The sequence below is a fragment of the Micropterus dolomieu genome, linkage group LG17 (assembly GCF_021292245.1).
Source record: "Micropterus dolomieu isolate WLL.071019.BEF.003 ecotype Adirondacks linkage group LG17, ASM2129224v1, whole genome shotgun sequence".
NCBI lineage: Eukaryota > Metazoa > Chordata > Actinopteri > Centrarchiformes > Centrarchidae > Micropterus > Micropterus dolomieu.
The window spans coordinates 21,380,109-21,398,843 of NC_060166.1; the positions used below are offsets into that span (position 1 = coordinate 21,380,109).

Below are 18,735 nucleotides of genomic sequence, written 5' to 3' on the forward strand. Positions count from 1 at the left end.
GCACACAGACAAAATTAGAAACTGGTTGGTGAACACTGGTGTAGCATTTAGCAGCTAAGGAGGCAGATATTTCCCTCAGAAGTTGGTGAAGACCAAAAGAAATTTAATTTCAGCTTTAGGTTTTGGGAAGCTAAAAGGCACAGTGTGAACGTATAACTTCTATATAACTTAGCTACTTCTAAAGGAGAGAACCTTTCGTTCAGCAGTGATATAAACAGCTTTCTGACCAGTTACTGCCCCTCCCTGTTTACCTAAACAATAGGCTGTACTAATTTCAAGATGTTAGGCTATTTCTGACAGAAACTTCTGCTGCACCAGAGGACCAGAGGAACTTATCTCCGAGGTACTGTGGGGTGAGAAATGTGTACTGAGTAATCAGTTACTGTTCCCGAGTAAAGCCCAGCAATGCACGCACTGGATGACGAGGCGCGCAGACTGTCAGCCACGCACCGCTAGTCGGTTTAAAGCCACAGGATTTGGATTACATAGCTTGTGAGACAGCCGATGAGCCTTGAGCGCGGGAGGGAGGGAGCTAAGGGCTGATTTTTATCTTTTACCGGATCGAGAAGGGGAGGAGGCACGGAGAATGAGTTATTCTTATACCAGCCCCAGAGCCTGTTTGCTGTGAGGTGCATTAGCCAGCGCGCAACTAAAGGCTGCAAGCAAGTAAATCGGCTCCTGCGGCGACGACGCCGAGAGCACCAGAAAGCCTCAGTTTCTGTCAGGTTGCACACCGAATAGCCCTCTTCTGTTGGACATGAAAGTGCAGCAAGGCTGCAACTCATCAGACATGGGGATCCCGGTAACAACTGAAGAAGAATTGCGCAGAAATACCGTAATAACGCCCGAGGATGTGCTTGGGCTCCAGAAGATCACCAAGAGTAAGTAACCTGCTACTGTAGTTGGCACGATGGGTGAGTAGTTAAAGCCTTACAGTTAGAGGGGATTAATGCAACCCATCTGCTGTTGCTTTGTCTCTCTGTAGCCTATACAGTGTAACATACTGACTGCGTTAATTTGCAGTTTTATTGGCTGCTCTATAGATACCATGGACAGCGACACAGTCTGAAAGGACCTCTGAGTCTCCATAGCTTCAAATAAGACTTTACACGTTTTAACCACTGTGTATTAGAGTCAGTGAGCAGTTATAGGTTTACCGTCTTACCCAAGGACAGTTACTATTGGGCCTTAGATTGCTGTAAGGGGCAAGCAGCCCGTTGAGTTCAGCAGTTTGTAGGTGTTTGCATGTTTGTGGGTGGTTGCATATGTCTGAGTGTGTGGGCATTGAAAGAGCGAGCAGGTGACTATATATGTAGCCTACTTCCTGGTGTGCTTTTCAAATCCTGCTGAAGAAAATCTGGCTCTTACTTCATCCTCACCTCAAGACACCTGTGGCTCTGAGGTAACAGGTGGCCAGAGATGTGATCCTCTGATTATAGCTCCTCCCAGATAGTTGTCAGCCGGAGCAAATACAAGAGAAGAATACAATAAGCTTGTTGTTTAATATATAATGAAAACTGTTTCCATATTATGCACTGGAAACAGGACAGGGTCAGCTGTTAATGGCTGCAGAGAGACTGTAAGCCAACTATTAGGCTTGGCTGTAAGCCTGTGAGTTGAGGCAGAGGAAAGGAATTTTGCAAATCTACTACATAATACTGTACACTGTCACCTGGATTGCTTTATGTTTTACTGATAAAAATAAGCTTTTGCTGACCAAGATGTAGATGTTGTGGGTGATTGAGGGTGAGATTGGAACTGAATGGGTGAAGTGGTATGACACAAGACATGTGATCAGTGGAGTCACTTCTAATGATGACCATGAAAGTTCATTCTTCACCATAGAAATATTAGTTTGACAAATTTGAGGGGGGGGTCTTAACCGAAGGGCTAACTACTAGCTTTTTTTTTTGGAGCTTTCAACCTCATCTCAAGAGCTTCATCAGCAAATGTAAGCAAACTCTATTATTAGTGAGTGTGAGAGGGGTTTGAGAGCTCTGAAAAATGCCATAGTAATTTGACCTTGAGTTACTTTTTTGTGTGTAATGTTACATAAACCAAATTTCCGAAGATATAGCATGAAGAAAACATTCTTATTGTTGCTATTAGTAATCCCAATTCCACAACAACAAGATTGAAACCTGCTTTCATTCTAAAAAAAATAATAATAAAATGATTGATTGGACATTGATTGAACAAAAACACAAGTAGCTAATTATTATTGTTATAATCTATCATTGTTTTCTGATACTGTAATAATAATAATAAGATAATTTATGTTCATTTCCATTCATTCATGTGTATTGCAGTGATCAAAACTGAAACACAAAACACAAAACCCCCCAAAATTTCAACACCATCTCTCTGCCCTCATCCCTTGTGAGATCATCTGTTTTCATTTGGTACCCCCTCAGCGGAAAAACTATAGGGCTCCATCAGTGCAATTATACCTAAATAACTCATGATGGTGCAGTAATGATGGTGCATCTCCGCTCTCCATTGGCATCTAAGTAATCTGGATTATGTCAGGAGAACTGTAACACAGCATTCTGCAACAATGCGATACACCTCAGACAATTAATCACACAGGTGCTGAAGGGTAAGTGACTTTGTTTACATTTTGGATTTAATATTCATATTCATATTCGAAATGTCGTTGTTGGGTTCACCAGCCCTTCATTTACTGACTTTAAACAGCTGTCCATTGTAAAATGCAACATGTAACATGTAATATCTGTCAGCAATGACATTTCTCTTCATTTGAACCATAGCTGGAGGATATTTAGGCTTATACAAATGAACTGATGTTGAATCTGCTTCCTTGTTTCTCCCCAAGGCTCAATCATTTTGAACAACAGACCACACAAAAGACCTAGACCACAGAGATAAGCATAGTGTGCCGCGCAATTCAGGCAATCATTTTCTGCTGCAATAGAAAGAAAATCACAGTTGGAAAAGAGGGAAGCAGAAAATGCCTCACCCCGTGAATGACTTTCCCAGTTTTTGTGCTTTTGGGAGGTAAATGCCACCATTTTGGGGCAGCCCAGCTCCAGTCTGTCACGGTGGTTCAGTGCTGATAAGCGAGGCACAGCGCCTCATTGTCACACAGGCAGAGAGGAGAAGAAATATAATCCAGGCAGTGGAGAGGTGCTGCTGTGAGATGAAAAATGACACATTATCAGTTTACTGTTTAGGTGATGGATGTGATATGTGCGCAGGCAGATATAAACAGAAGCACTGCTGTTACCGAATAAATGTTAAGTTTATAATTTACATTTTGAAAGCAAAGAATTGCAATCATATATGATGGACAATCGAAGTGTGATATAGAATTTTCCCTGGTTATAACCAAAATATATTTTTAAGTGTTCTTTTATAAATGTTTTATCATGTTCAGTGCATTTTGTGGAACAGTTTTGTGTTGAAATTGTTATTTACTTCTCGGTTGTACCCTCTTTCCTCTCAACCACTATGTCTAATTGTGTTTCCATGTAAGTGCACTGGAGTGAGCAGTCAGAGCAAGAGAGTGAGGATTTCCTGTTTGTGCCTCTTACCAAAAATGTTCTTTAGTCTTGCAATTTGCAAGTATTAAATGTAAACCATGAATTTAAAAAAGACACTCCTCCGTTGGATCATATCAACCTCAGAGCTCCAGATCCCTGTCCTAATTCACTGTGATACAAACCAAAAACAGCCTTGCATTATAAATACGCAGGGGACTGCTTTGGTGGGGGCGTGTTGTTCAATACAACATGAGGCAATGAAATACAGTCCAGGAAGTCCAGTTTGGGTAACAGATGAATGTGTTTAAAGGCTTATCAGAAGCTGAAACACCATATAATGGTTTGTAATACTCAAAGACAGGATTGTACAACTATGGAAAGTTATCATGGCAGCAAATATTTTATCTTTTGCAAGGTAAAAAGTAGATATGCAGCATTTACATTAAAACGTAGTCCACCAGGAAGGTGTGCTTGCATGTATCTGATTGGCTAACTCAGTGCTTTGTTGGATGAAGTTTTGGTGAAGCAAGAGTTGAGAGGTTCAACTTTTTTGCCAGACGACCCTGCGTTGGTTTGCTGGAGCTGCCACTGGCCACGGAACTGTCACCATTCAAATAATGAAAGGGCTGCTTTTTTTCACTCAGGGCTCAAGTTGGTCTGAACTCGGCCTCAAAGGAAAGGTTCCCAATTTTTCGACTATCAAATCCACACATTAACTTCAGATGAACATTTTGTTCTACATTTTAACACAGAACACTTTGAAGTTTGTCCACATCATTGTCCCGGCACAGCCTCTGCTCCTCTCCGTGTCTCTCCTCCTCCTCTCCGCTGCGCATATCGCTCTCCTGCCAGGCCGTATCTGATACGTTTTCCGACTCTGAGATGTTGCTTCTATCATTCTCACTCTCATTACGCTCATCAATGGGGTTTTAGCACAACCCACATTTAATTGCTTTACAGACGGATTATTATTGAACTATTAATAATTTAATAAAAGCAACCAAATAAAACCAATAAAAGCAACCAAACTGAACTGTAAGAAATTAATTTACAGGTCCAATAAACGGTATAAAGTAAAGTGTGAATATGATTAGAAATGAATAGAAATTGTGTGAAGGTTTTTAAAAGTAAAAGTTTTTTTCTGTGAAATGAGCATGTGACCTGTTTTGAACCCGCCCCTCAAAAAATCGTAATTGAGAGTCATTAAGAAGAATCAATAAGCAGAATCGTTTAAATCTACAGCGAGCAAAGCCTCTGTCAGTGTTATGGGACTCTTGTTTTACAACAGACTTCAAAAAATGTGAAACCTATCCTTTAATGAAAAAAGCAGAAAACCGCAGATGGACTGACAGAGAAGGTGATAGCTGTCATCCCGGCCACGTCTAAAGGTGTTTATACCTGGTCTAGCTTGGATGAAAGGCCCGGCTTCTTAGGATAATGGTGCACACTTTACTTGTCAAAGGCACTCAGTTGTTGCACTCTGTTCTACAGGTGAAATTTGAAGAAAGTACTTGTATGTAAAGTGAGAAAAGAGCTTAAGAGGGAAGTTTTAATCCTGCCACTACCTGCATGAGATGGACTTGTCGGATTGTCAGTTTCAAAAGTTGCAGAAAATTGTTGAGCGCAACTGCAACATCACAAAGATGTGAAGGGAGAGAGTTTCAGACGCTGCTCAAAGATCTGGCAAGGACTTTGTTTAAAAGCAAACTGATGCCTTTAAGATGCAAAATGCAGCATCCATGAGTATCAAACAAACTGTGATTGCAACCATTCATGTTTTGTTCTATACTTGATTACAAGCTGCTGTCTGCTAATATGTTATTCGTTAATAATAATACTGTAAATCTCTAAATTTCAATCCTAAAATATTTACCAATTGTTTTGTGTGCATTTATGAAACACTCAGACGTTCTTTTGGTGTCTTTGCTAGCTCCCATCACAATTTCTTCACTTTAAATGTCAAAACCTTACACAACAGCAATACCAAGACTCTTGACAAGAATAGATACAGATAATTAGAGAAAAAGAGAAAAAGTAAAAAACAAAATTGTAATTACTGTGTAATGGGACATAGAAGCTCTAGCACACTAGATCCTCAGTCGCACTGTGGGTATTTTTGACTCAATCCACATCGGTGTGTAATTTTGCCTCATCAAGATGATTTACTCAGAACAGTCTGGTTCCTTTTACACTAATGGGTGATCAATTATTTGGCTTTAATAAGTCTGGGACACAGAGCAGGGCTTTATCTATGTCGGGCGGGATTTCCACTCTCTGATGTCTGCCAACACAATGGATACAGCTTTAATTAAAATTGATTGGTGCTGCCGGTTCTTAATCTCCCATGCACAGCTGTCACAAGGTTACTCTTTCAGAGTGATTTGACATGGAGAGAGACGGCTTGTTGTTGCATCCGCATCAGTAATCAACACAATCTCATGTTTGTGCTTGGTCTCACTCTTTTGAGGCAGGCAGGCAGACTCAGGATCACATTAACTCAGTGTTGAATCAGAGTTTAATAAGGTTTTGATCAATACCAATAACTCTGTTACTGGCTGGTGCTGATATTTCTGGGCTGAAAGCTCCCACACTTCAGTCCTAACTGTGTGCGTTTTGGACTTCAATTGACAGAATTGAAGAAGCCCAGAAGACGCTCTTCAAGTGAATAATCCTAAATGATCACTGCTCGGCCTGTGGTCTTAGCTTGTAACCCCTTGAAATTTCTCTCTACAGAAATCAGACACACAGACCAAAATACAGAGAGCAGCAGCATACATGTCTCCGCAGCCAGATGCTCCCATGGCTCTCTACTATTACATGCAAGATCATGGTGATATACCTCTTACATGGCACAAGTGGAGTTTCAGTGGCTTGCACATGATAACTACAATATGTCTTTTTTGATTTGTGACCCCTTAAAACAAAGCTATAGCTACTTTTGACCGATCTTTACTGGTTCCATCTGTGAGTTATAGCCAGATTAACTAGAGTTAGATTCATCTTATGACCCCCAGGTTGGGAGCCACCTATTAAAGGTCATTTGCAAAGTTGTGTAGAAAATAATTTTTAAATATGCACCAAACACTCCTGTCATATTGCATACATATAGGGACAGGCATTGCAAATTAGATATAAATGCTGTGGTGTGTGGGATTGGTTTATGCTACATATTGGTCCCTATATGAAAAATCATGCGTATTCATGTATGCCTATGGTAGTTTAGCTGAGACAGTGAATGCCCCGCCCTGATGAAGTTTCTGAAAGATCTAAATCTCAGATTAAACAGGGATGATCCTGAACAGAACTCAGCCAACCTCATTATCTGTTTTTGGCTGTTTTGCTGTAGATCTGGGAGCCCTTACTTATCATTCACTTTTTATAACTTTTTCAATTCTTGTATTAACCCCAAAGTTAAAACTATATACTCAGTAGTCTTACACAAGGGACCTCTGTTCTCATGAGTGAAATTTACAGCCGTCATAAAAGTAGACATTAATTTAAATATAATAAAAAAGTTGTTGGCTGTGCACAAAGAGATAAATTAGAGCAGCTCAAATGCTGTACAATAACCATCCATCCATCGTCAACCACTTATCCTGCGTACAGGGTCGCCGGGTATACAATAACCTGTTGTACAAATTGGCTGCAAGTAGGAGCTGACTTGGACAGGCAATAATAAGTTTGATTCATACATTTACATTTGTTTGCAAGGTGACTTTTGCATGTAATTCCTATAGAAAATACAATTAATTCACAAATAATACACCATCCTACTGGATTTTACTGAATATGCAGCACTGATAATACATCTAATGCACAATATTATAACTTTATATTAAGTTCTTCAGTTAAACATATCAGCACATAAAAATGATCATACATTACTTGTTGTTTGATGCTGTGATTTGAATGATACGCTTTAATGCGTTTCTTTCTCAGAACTTAGAAACTGTCACTGTCTCCAAGGTTTTTTTTCGCCTTTTAGATCATGTCCATAGAGAGGAGGGGAAGAGTGGAGGGAGACAGACAAATCATTAGTGTCCCTCCAGGTTCTGTGTGTGTGTGTGTGTGTGTGTGTGTGTGTGTGTGCCTGGGGAGACAGAAGTTAGATCATACTCTAAGTAGTGTGCTGTGCTTCACCTGAAGGACAGACACTTTATATTGAGCTCCTGAGACATTCATCTGAGACACCCTGAGACATCTGCCTGGTCCTTGATTGCTTTTTGAGCATACTTGTCTTCTGTAGTTTTGTTGTTTGCATTGATTTCTCAAACATGATTTTCCAATTTAACATAATATCATTCCTTAAAGGAATGTGTATTAAAGGAATACTAAGACATTTGCTTTCTTGCTAACTGTAAATGAGAAGATTGATACCACTCGAAAGTCTCTATGGTATGAAGTCAGCAACCGGTTAGCTTAGTTTAGCTTAGCGTATTGACTGGACACAGGGGGGAAACAGCTAGCCAGGGTCTGTTTGAAGGTAACAAAGTCCACCTACCAGCAACACTAAAGCTCACTAATTAACATGTTATGTCTTGTTTATTTAATAATTAGTCCTATTGAATAATTATTAGTATTTTTATAGTGTTTATGCTAACCATTTCCTGGCTGTATCTTACACATATGAGAGTGGCATTGATCTACTCATTTAACTCTCGTCAAAGACAGTAAACACATCTCTGTGTCTATTTTATGTGAATGGCTTCCTGGTTCAGTGTCATTCTTACTCAAGGAGCTTAGATCACAGTATCTGTCCTCATAAAACCCTCTCACAGAAGAATGTTAGGTTTTTTCCCGCTTGGTGGTGCAGGCCGGAGAAAGAAAGATAAGAGGAGAGAATCTCATCTGCATTCAGCTTCTCAGAATGCAACCTCTCCATGAACCTCAATGTTTGCCAGTTTGCCTACAGGTGCTGTTAACCGAGAGACATGAAACAGCTTGCCATATGCAGGTGCACTATACATCATGATGTGAACATCAAGGTGTAAAGCTAACGTCACTAGCTGCCTTCGGCAATGGATTATCTTAAAGTGAAGACAGGTAAACATGTCTGCATTGTTCTTCCTCATGTTCTTGGATTAATTCAACACACTGTGAGACCACAGTGTCAAATGGAAAGAATAAGGCATGTGAAGTCAATCCCTGTGGCTGAAAGTCTGTAACTCCGGGCTAATCTTGGGGATTAAGGAGCTATAAATGGCAGCCTGCTTGCGCTTTATGAATGCCACTTTGGTGTCAGACAGGCTCTGTGTATCTGAACACAGGAACACAGCATGACTCAAGACTTCGTGCTAATTTTACCCTCTTTAGAGGGGCTGCTGCCAAAGGGACCTTTTCGGGACTGGATTGACTTTGTATTCCAGCAGAGTGAAAATTCTTATATTTAACAAGAATATGGTGTTGGTCTTTGGGTCTCTGACTAATTTGCACAGATGAGATCAATTGTTAGAAACCACACAGCAAAATCCTTTGTGAGGCTACAAACAAGAAATTAGATGTAAATCACGATAAGATGTGAAAAGTAAATGCATAATTGTACATTCCTCCTCCAAGTGAGTGTAGAAAGACTAGTGTGTAATTATGGCAGATCACCTGTGCTGAGATTTAATGACATGTTTCCCCACAGGGACAATAACATTTTAATCTATCATGTCGCATTGTAATGAAGTCATTGTTGACACACACCCTGTTAATATTCTGCATCAAATCTGCCAATCCTGAGTCCACCCGTGCGTCAAGGTTGTGAAATCAGGCAAAAGGAGGCCCTCCGTCTATAGGAAGAGGCCTCAGGTAAACCTTCATCAGACGTGGAACATTTCATTTGCATACCACTGATGCCTAACCTGAGATGCTCTCCTTTGATTTGCTGCTGCACCCTGTTGTTGCGGAGCAGCCAGGTGGATGAGGGGAAGGAAAAAGAGCTAATCGAGCTGGCACACTATCAGAAGTAGCGTTGCTAGGTGACAGTGTTGAAGGAAGTGAAGTGGAGCACTTTGTGTGTGTGCGTGTGTGTGGAGATGAAAGAAAGAAGGCAAAAAGAAAGAAAGGACCGAGGTATGAACATGTACGTATATCATGGTGTTTGGGGAATATTGTACTGGAACATTTACCCTCATAATTTCAGCACAAGGTTATTCATGCAGCAGAGAAAGCAACTAACTGATTCGCATGAAGTTAAAGTAATAATAGTTATACAGTAGTAGAAATTTTGATAGTTTGTTTTGAGACTATTTCTTTTCATAGAAGCACAGATATATCGGGGACAATTTCATTCCAACACTATCTTTTCCCATTAGAAGAACAATGACTTGTCTGCAACAATGTCTGTAGTAGGGTTTTCCTTTTAACAACACCGCTAGAACTAATTGTGTTGCTTAGCAGACAGACAACTGGAAACAGGTAGCCTGGCTGTGCCCCAAGGTAACAAAATTGGCCCACCAGCACCTGTAAAGCTTAATAATTAACACATTACATAACGTTTGTTTATTCTGCACAAAACCAAAGTGATAAATGATAAAACTTGTGGTTTGTAAAAGGGAGTTAGGGCCAGGCTAAGCTAAGCTAACTGACTGCTCACTGTAGATATATTGAAAGGACACGAGAGTCAATCTAATGCGTTTCCCAAAATGTCAAACTGCTCTTTTAACAATTTTTCAAATATATGTTTCCTTATGTTTTGGTCCTGCATCTGGAGCACTTTCTTAATTTATTTACCCATTTATTCCTAGCATGCAATAATAATAAGTTAAGTTAAGATAAAATAAAAGTTTTTGGGAAATAGGGGAACATGCAGGGAGTTGTGCTAAAACATACAGTGCACGTTTGTAATTCACAATAAACTGCAGAAAAGTTTCCACAGTGACTACTGTGGGCATCCATTATATGTTTTTTGTGATTTAGGTTGATACACATTTCCCATTGTTATGGCAGAAAATTGTGTCCTCTTCCATTTCATCTTTTATGTATGATCTTTTAATATTATCATTATTATTACTTTTCTCGTTATGGCCTATAGATATATGTATTGGGTTTTTATCCTTAACCTTACCTCTCCTATACTCCTTATGTTAGTCTGTTCACTTTACTAGGGGTTAGGTCAGAGCTGTGACATCGTTTGGGTGTTTTCCCCCTCTTGTTGTTCCTCTCCTCTCCTAAATAAATAAATTCTTCAAAGACAACACTTGTTTGTAACTCAATTATTTGCTCAACCCCTCACCAGGAATATAATTTCCGCGACACCCATTATAGTTATATTTATTATCAGAAGCTCATGAGCAAGACATTTTTTGCATTACCAGCTGTGCCATGTGAGTTACATAATTTATTTACTCTCACAGACCATGTGTAACTGTAAAAAGATCACTTGGTTGGTGGATTTGTCCCAGCTGTATGTTTTCAGAAACCACTTTGAAATCCATCCACACTTTGACAAATGAGAATGTTTTGCCCAAAATAAGAAATGTGTGATGTAATAATCCTAAATATTTCCAAATGAAAGCCAAGACATCACAAGGCCCTGTTTCATCATGAAAACGACTGCAGCCTGTTAAAGAAGCTCATCGTACACAGTAGTCAAGACGTTTTACAAGTGTTACCCCTCAAATATGCGCTGTTTTTATCTGTATCTTCAGAACATCTGAAGAGGGCACTCCTGCAAATCTCCACAATACAGTTAGTCATTATCAGTCAAGTTGCTCCATGTGCAGAGGCTATGAAATCAAAATGTAGTCTAGAGTTGGTAACAAGCTCTGGGTTTTGTGTGACTGTAGGAGTGACGTAGCTATGTGTGAATACTTCCACTGGCCTGTGTGAAAGTGACTTCACTGGCTGTGCTATCAGATGAAATGCTCCATCTGTCTTTTTCAGCAGTCTTGGCAAGTAGCCATCTCTGATTCACAAAATACATCTATCGGTCATCTGCCCACAAAGAGAGCCGCTCGGTCACAGCTACACAAGGCGCATTCAGAGTATTCTGCCAACAGATTTTAAATGAAGAGTCATTTTTGTCAGAAATGATAAATTCAGTGGATTTTACCCTTTAGAAACGAAAGATGTTCTCTCAGTTGTTTTTTCACCATATACCTCCATTGATATGATGCAACTATAATTTGAGGATGAGCATTGGTGCCTGCTGAAGGTGTTAGAAATACTAAAATAATTAGTAAGGTGGTGATGCATTTTTTTACAAAAACGTTTCATGTACACGTTTCTGTTGTTGTCTTTAGTATTAGAAACGGACATTTTGTTCTACAGTATATGGTAATCCTACAAAATTTATTGATACTTTATTTATACTATTATTTTACACTTTATTTGTCACATTACAATATAGCTGCTGATTGATTGAAAGAAGGACTTGTTGGAGCTGGCGGTGTGCAGCATGATAATAAGGCTCAGTTGACAGGTTTCAGCAGTATAACTCATAGACAAATATCAACATAACATATATTACATATCTGAATATCATGTTCCGATTACTTTAGTTAGTTTGGTTTAACCTCAGCATGCTGAAAAGAAATCGAACAAATCATTTCTCAATCTCTTGACCTAAGACCAAGTGCACATGTGCATTACATCACGCATTTGCTGTCAGATTGCTGGGTATAAATCATGTTAGAGATGCACGTATTTTTAATATGAGTGGTGAACAAACCGTTTGAATGCGATGTTTATTTCTGTGAGCTGAAGAGAGTTTTGCACAGTATGTTATATAACAGCATTTAGTCCAGTTTATGATTGTTTCAAGCTTATCTTGTAGTCAAGATGGTCTGAATTAATGTCAGACTAACTCTCTACAATGATTACCTTCATGCCACATAGTATTTCTTTACGAGTATGCACTCTATAAATAGTGTGTGAAAGTGTTTCCTTGCTGTCGCTTTAGAAGAAACCCAGACACAGACTCACACAGTAGGCTTATAGTAATATTCTCAGTGCAGATAAGCTCCTCACATCAAATGAACTGGCACTAGAGGGCACTGCATCAGACAGCAGCTCTCTAACCCTCTTACTCTAGTTTGGAAGGGAATATAAAGAGACTTTGCCTTTTTGAGCCGGAGCAGCTTTTCATGGAAATGTCTTGACCAGTCTTGTGATGTTCACCGCAGAAACACTCCACTCACATCTACAGTATGTTAACATCATCACCAGAGATGAACCCATGTATACACATTTGTGTACGTGCACACACACACACACACACACATATATAAATGTAAAGATATGCATGCATTCTCTGCACACATGCATCACCCTATTAGCATTTACACAGCTGATTTGACCTTATGACATGATGTTGTTAATTGTTAATAACTGGGGCTACTGTTTATTCTAGGTATTATTTTAAGGGGGCAGCATCTTGCTAACTTTAGACTAAAGTAAATTTCATATCGATGACCATCAAAAGACATGAAAATTATGATTACATAAGTCAAGAAGATTACATAACATTATTGACTTAGATGAAGAAGTTTTAAAATGTTGCAGTTCCATTTTAATAAGATCTTATGTACTCCAAAGGCCAGACTTTGGTGTGTCATGTAGTTGTAAAATCAATTTCTTGAACGTTGTTATGTAGAATTCATAAAAACACCCCTCTTCCTATTCTATAGACATGATTTATACCTGTAACAAATATGAATGAAAATGTTTTTTTAAACACTATAGGGCTATTTTGTAATTAACAAATCACAAGATCCACCTGTATGGAGGCTTTTTGTCTGTGTAGGAGCAACAATAACTGTGAGAAAAGCATCAGACATTTGCAGATTTCAGCTTTAATTAATTAAGAAATCGGTGTAGTGGCAGTCAAATGTCACATGAAATCTTATGATCTTCACTTTATACCAGTGTTCGAAACATGCAGTCCTCTGAATTAAACAGCAAGGTCTAAATAGTCCTGTTTCACAAGAGGGACCTGTTTAGACAAGGTGTCATCTATAGTGTACTGTACTTTATGAAAAGGTCTATAAATATCTTCAAGCAGGTGGCTAAAACCTGTGCGTCCCATCTGCTCTCTAACCCTCAGAAACAGTAGAGCATGCAACAGTTTGAGTTTGTGTGTGCGCCAATACATGTGCGCTTTTATGTGTGTGTTTATCTTATTTTGACCTCTATTGTTGCCACCTTACTGTCTTTTGAAATGTGTTGAATGAAGTCATCAGAAACAAAGACCCTTTAACCCTTATGCAACATAGACTGCTAATAATAACCACCCTTACAATAACCCTTATGAGATAGCAGGTGTGTGTGTGTGTGTATGCGCCCGAACATGTGTGTGTGTGTGTGTGTGTGTGTGTGTGTGTGTGTGTGTGTGTGTGTGTGTGTGTAAGCATGTGTGAGACACTCCTCTCCCAATGGAGCAGGATTAGATGTAAGAGGCTTATTGTGTTTTACCATCACATGGACCGACTGGTTGAGAAACACACACACACACACACACACACACACACACACACACGCACACACAGTGCCAGGGAGGCCAAATCTGTCACCCTGCTCAGGGTACTTCTCCCAGTGGGCTTGTGTTCATTCAGTCAGCAAGGCTGTAGTGAGGAGGTGCGCGCGCTATGTGTTGTTATGTCTTGTGTTGCTAAATCTGTTCCATGGTGAATATAGAACACTAGACACTGAACTTGTTTGCTTATCAAGATTAAAGATTTACTACTTTATTGTGATTTCAATCTCCAACAAGTCCTCAAAATTAAATGAGAGAAATTGTTTGGAATTTGCTTTGATGAACTTCCATAAAACAAAACAGAAACCCCACGACTTAACATAACTACACCAGAGACTTAAAACATGTGGTAAAAAATTTTTACCAAAGTCAAACACTAGATAAAAAATAAATAAAACAAGTTTTTATGGAGGGATGTGACCACCATAAAACAAATGATGTGCAGAACATTGTACTATATATAGGAGCTGCGTACAAAACAGCTTTTCACAACCAGGTATTGACTTGTGATGTGTAAAAAATAAAGCACCTTCATGAAATGTTAAATATATTGTAATACATCAACAAAACAATCCAGGTTCAGTGTCAGCAGACGATGTAATTCTTCTTTTTTCTGCAAACAGGCAGCTGACTAACCAGCAAATTAATTAATTAATTAATTAATTAATATTTCATGAGGTGATTTGTAGTTGAAACATTTCAGGCTTGCTCTTTCTTTTAAGGAGGAAGGACAACAGAGAGAGAAACTTTACACTGCCTCACGTGTTATCTCACCGTGTGCACAAGTGTATGCACACGGTGAGATCATGTAAACAGCGGTATTTCTGTACTTCCTGGATGAGGAATCTCCCCTCTGTAGCTCTTCCTGAGAATTTCTTCATTTGCTTCCTGCTGAAGTTTTTCTGTGGTTAAGAAGTTCATATGCTGAACGGATCGTAAAGCAAATGTGTGACTTTTAATTTTGGGCTACATAAATAAACCTGACTTGACTTGCCACTGAAATGCATGTGCTAAGTAATTGTGTGTTGGATATTTCAGAGATGTAATTCACACACATAAATTGGCTCCACAACACAAAACTCTTGTAGTGTACCTCTTTTTATCATCTTTGTGTCGCCATCCCCTCGAATGAGCTACTCTAGCTCAGACCTGAACTACTCTCTAAGCTTTTATCAGTGCGTTCAAGGTATTCAGAGGGGATGGGCCTTATTGTTGGTGTCATACCTTGGCACAGAGAAAGATCTGATGTGTGAAAAAAATAGCATCCTTGGCCTTATTGTGAGGTTACTATGGTGAGCAGACAAAAATAAGGTCAGGAGAATGCATTCAGCACAGAGCAGGCTTGAATGAATGTAAATTAGGATCCGTTCAGATCTGCCCTTAACAACAGATATTACTGTATGTTGGCAGAGAACTGCAGAAGTGACAGTTCTTCATTAATTAACAGCTTGCTGCCTGACATGAAAGGTTTGCTTCATTCACAGTGGTATCACGAAAGAGAGAAGAAAGAGAGTGTATGAAAATACAGCCTAAAGGGCCTTTTCTCTCATTTTCAGATTATCTTTGTTCTCCGGAAGAAAATGTCCACATGATCGACTTCACCAGGTTCAAGATCCGTGACATGGAAACAGGGACAGTCCTGTTTGAGATCACTAAACCTCCAATGCCAGGTCAGCTCCAAACATTAGAAACTAGATAACAGATTATAAGAGAGAGACACACATTTTTATAACAGATTGTGAGTCAAAGTTGACGTTCTTGCAAGTCATTTGTTTTTTATGTCACTGTTCATAATGTCTTTTAAAGGGTATTTCACTTGTTAAATATTACTCTATGATATTTTTCTTGTCACCATACACTGCAGATGATAAGCAAGTATAGATAATTTGAAAATGGAGCAAGCACTTAACACTGTTAGAGGAAAAAAACAGTATGTAAAGTGAGCTGTAGTTCCTACACAAAAGCATTTGTCAAAATAAAACTGAGGACAGTATTAAACTAAAAAAAGCTCTTTTTTTTCACCTCTTCCTTTTCTATTAAATGTCTATTCTTTAGCAGGTGACAAAAAGCACTGTGACCCCAACGCTGGGCGTTTTGTCCGATACCAGTTCACCCCAGCCTTCCTGCAGTTGCGGCAGGTTGGAGCCACGTGAGTTAACCTTCAGTGTTTATTTGTTCCTTCCAAATGACTAATGAAGACTGAGAGAGAGAAAAAGAGAGAGAGAGAGAGAGAGAGAGAGAGACAGGGACATGTGTCCAAAAGCCAAATGATGCAGTAATGTCCGTTCAATCCTGCCGCACCGACAGAAGACACATACCGGATGTAGGAGGTGTGTGTGGGCTTCAGTGTGGGACGACAGGCTTACGATGATAAGTGTGAACATACAGAGCAGCCCAGCCCACCTGCTGAGTCAGGCTCCAAATAGCTGTCAGTCCTCCTGAGTGGTGTTCATCATCAGACTCCTACTCTGTGTCTGATTTCAATCCAGCCCGACGACTGACTCATCTAGATAATCAAGGCTTAATGAAAAGGCTGTGTGTATATTAATGTGTTTTGTGCACCATATAATGGTAGAGCTTTTACATTTTTATTTAGCAAAGCACCCGGGGAAAAGACATGTGTTGATTGTTGTTCAGGAAGACCAATTTAAAGGCTAACTCTGTTTATTTAACAGCTTGGGTTTTTTATAGTTTTGGCAATCATTCTTAGCCGTAGTAACGACATTGTAGGCTCTCCAAATTTTCCACAGACTTTGGCGGCCACTGCCACGGTCTGAGCAGCGGACTTTTTATGTTCGTCCAACGTAGAAGAAAAGCATAGCAGAGTCTGTGGAAGCTTTTGATTAAAAAGTTGGGTTCGCCCCGACCAAACATCAGTCTGGACAGGAAGTAGAGAAGTGTGAGACCACACAAAATAACTTTGAAGACGCAGATTGAGAGATAACTGAGAAAATATTATGTTTTGACTGTACACCTAAGGTTTGCAAAGGGGGGAGTAACAAGGACTTAGATCACAAATGGGAAACTACTGTAATTTATCACTGTAGAGCGGTCATCAGCTAATCAGAAGGTCGGTGGTTCGGTCCCAGGCTCCTCCACTCTGCATGCCAAAGTATCCTTGGGCATAGCCAGCAGTGTGTGAATGTGTATGAATGTGTTAATTTCTGTTTCTGTGTCTGACTGTGTGTGAATGGGGTGAATGTGATGTAGTGTAAAAGCGCTTTGAGTGGTCGGAAAAACTAGAAAGGCTCTATACAAGAACAGAGTATTTACTATGTAGTTGTGTGCCCTTACAGTTCTCCTGTGCAATGATTATCATATAATATGTAGTGCATTTGGATACTTTCTGTTCTGCATTTACATTACATTTATTTTAATTAATTTGTCTGACACTTTTATCCTAAGCAACTTACAATTGATATATGTGTCAGAGGTCACCTACCTCTGGAGCAATTACGGTTAAGCATCTTGCTCAGGGACACAGTGAATTCACAGTGGGGATTTGAACCCGGTCTCTCACACCAAAAGCATGTGACTTATCCACTGTTTCAACACCACCCATTTCCTCATTAAGAGTTTAGATAATCTTGATCAACCTGATCGGTTGACTGCTCGTTTTTCTTACCCTGATGGACTTGTTGTAAAGATGTTCCCATATGTCAGCAATTATTTTGGTAAGTAGCAATATGGCAACATTATCACATCCTTTAGAAGTGATGGCCAAAGCTAGGAAGACAAGGCCCTAGTTAAAAAAAACCTGTAGGGGTTACCTTACCTTTGCACACTCCCAAAAGTTTGTATTTTTATTTGTTTCTAGGCTGATAAACCATGTTTTCTCCCCGTGTCTCTGCAGAGTGGAGTTCACAGTGGGAGACACACCCATCAACAACTTCCGCATGATTGAGAGACACTACTTCCGTGATCAGCTGCTCAAGAGCTTTGATTTCGAATTCGGCTTCTGCATGCCCAGCAGCAAGAACACTTGCGAGCATATCTACGAGTTCCCCGCACTGTCCGAGGAAATCAGTGAGTGTCACAATACTGAAACACGCGCACACGTAACCACAAGAGACAAATACACCCACACAAAAATGTTTTTATTAGATCAAACAGGACTTAATGACGCAAAAACCAGAGTGCTGTGTGTCTCTTTTCTCTCTCAGTGCGTGAGATGATCCTGCACCCGTATGAGACGCAGTCTGACAGCTTCTACTTTGTGGACAACAAGCTGGTGATGCACAACAAGGCAGACTATTCCTACAGTGGGGGACCATAGGAACACCACCCTCAACTTCACTCCTCCCTGTTCTAGACATTTTACATGATCCACATACCACGTCAGGACCAGAAACAGATGAACTGATGGACAATTTGCTGGCATTAAACATTCTTGTCTCCCTCCTGTTAACTCCTTGAATTTCAGATATTCAGCTGCCAATAGACCAATAGATTTCTCTCTTTGCAGGAACATCGAATTCTGACAGTTTGATCATCAGTTTGCATCAGTGCGTGTGTGTGTGTGTGTGTGTGTGTTTGTGTGTTTGTGTGTGTGTGTGTGTGTGTGTGTGTGTGTTTGTGTGTGTGTGTGTGTGTGTGTGTGTGTGTGGGCAGCAAACACATGCAGTGTCTGTTTCATACTGTTGATTTCACCCTGTATATGTGGGTTCCTCTTGATCGTCAGGAAAACATTGATTCATTTACATTTTGTGTGTTTTGATAGCTATTAACATGAAGAGGAAAAGGAGACAGTGAGTTTTGTTTGTCTTCACTTGT

General features: G+C 39.7%; 1 protein-coding gene across 4 annotated transcripts; it reads left to right on the forward strand.

Moving 5' to 3' along the window:
- Nucleotides 1-721: 721 nt before the first annotated feature.
- Nucleotides 722-18,370, forward strand: unc119a (unc-119 homolog a (C. elegans)). 4 transcript variants are annotated; one of them, XM_046073040.1, is made up of 5 exons: nucleotides 722-881; nucleotides 15,519-15,632; nucleotides 16,018-16,111; nucleotides 17,816-17,988; nucleotides 18,126-18,370. In XM_046073040.1, the coding sequence occupies exons 1-5, from the start codon at nucleotides 758-760 to the stop codon at nucleotides 18,236-18,238; spliced, it is 618 nt and encodes a 205-aa protein (XP_045928996.1). In that variant the 5' UTR covers nucleotides 722-757; the 3' UTR covers nucleotides 18,239-18,370. The 4 variants fall into 4 exon arrangements, with proteins under 4 accessions (XP_045928996.1, XP_045928997.1, XP_045928998.1 ...); XM_046073041.1 differs by having other exon boundaries at nucleotides 16,021-16,111; XM_046073042.1 differs by lacking the exon at nucleotides 722-881 and adding an exon at nucleotides 9,507-9,560.
- Nucleotides 18,371-18,735: the final 365 nt, after the last annotated feature.

What these genes read in the sequence shown, in the direction of transcription:
- unc119a (XM_046073040.1), top strand. Translation starts at nt 758, where the DNA reads ATGAAAGTGCAGCAAGGCTGCAACTCATCAGACATGGGGATCCCGGTA. An exon ending in GCTCCAGAAGATCACCAAGA is followed by an intron (nt 882 to 15,518) that starts GTAAGTAACCTG and finishes TCTCATTTTCAG; the next exon opens with ATTATCTTTGTTCTCCGGAA. An exon ending in CGCACTGTCCGAGGAAATCA is followed by an intron (nt 17,989 to 18,125) that starts GTGAGTGTCACA and finishes TTTCTCTCTCAG; the next exon opens with TGCGTGAGATGATCCTGCAC.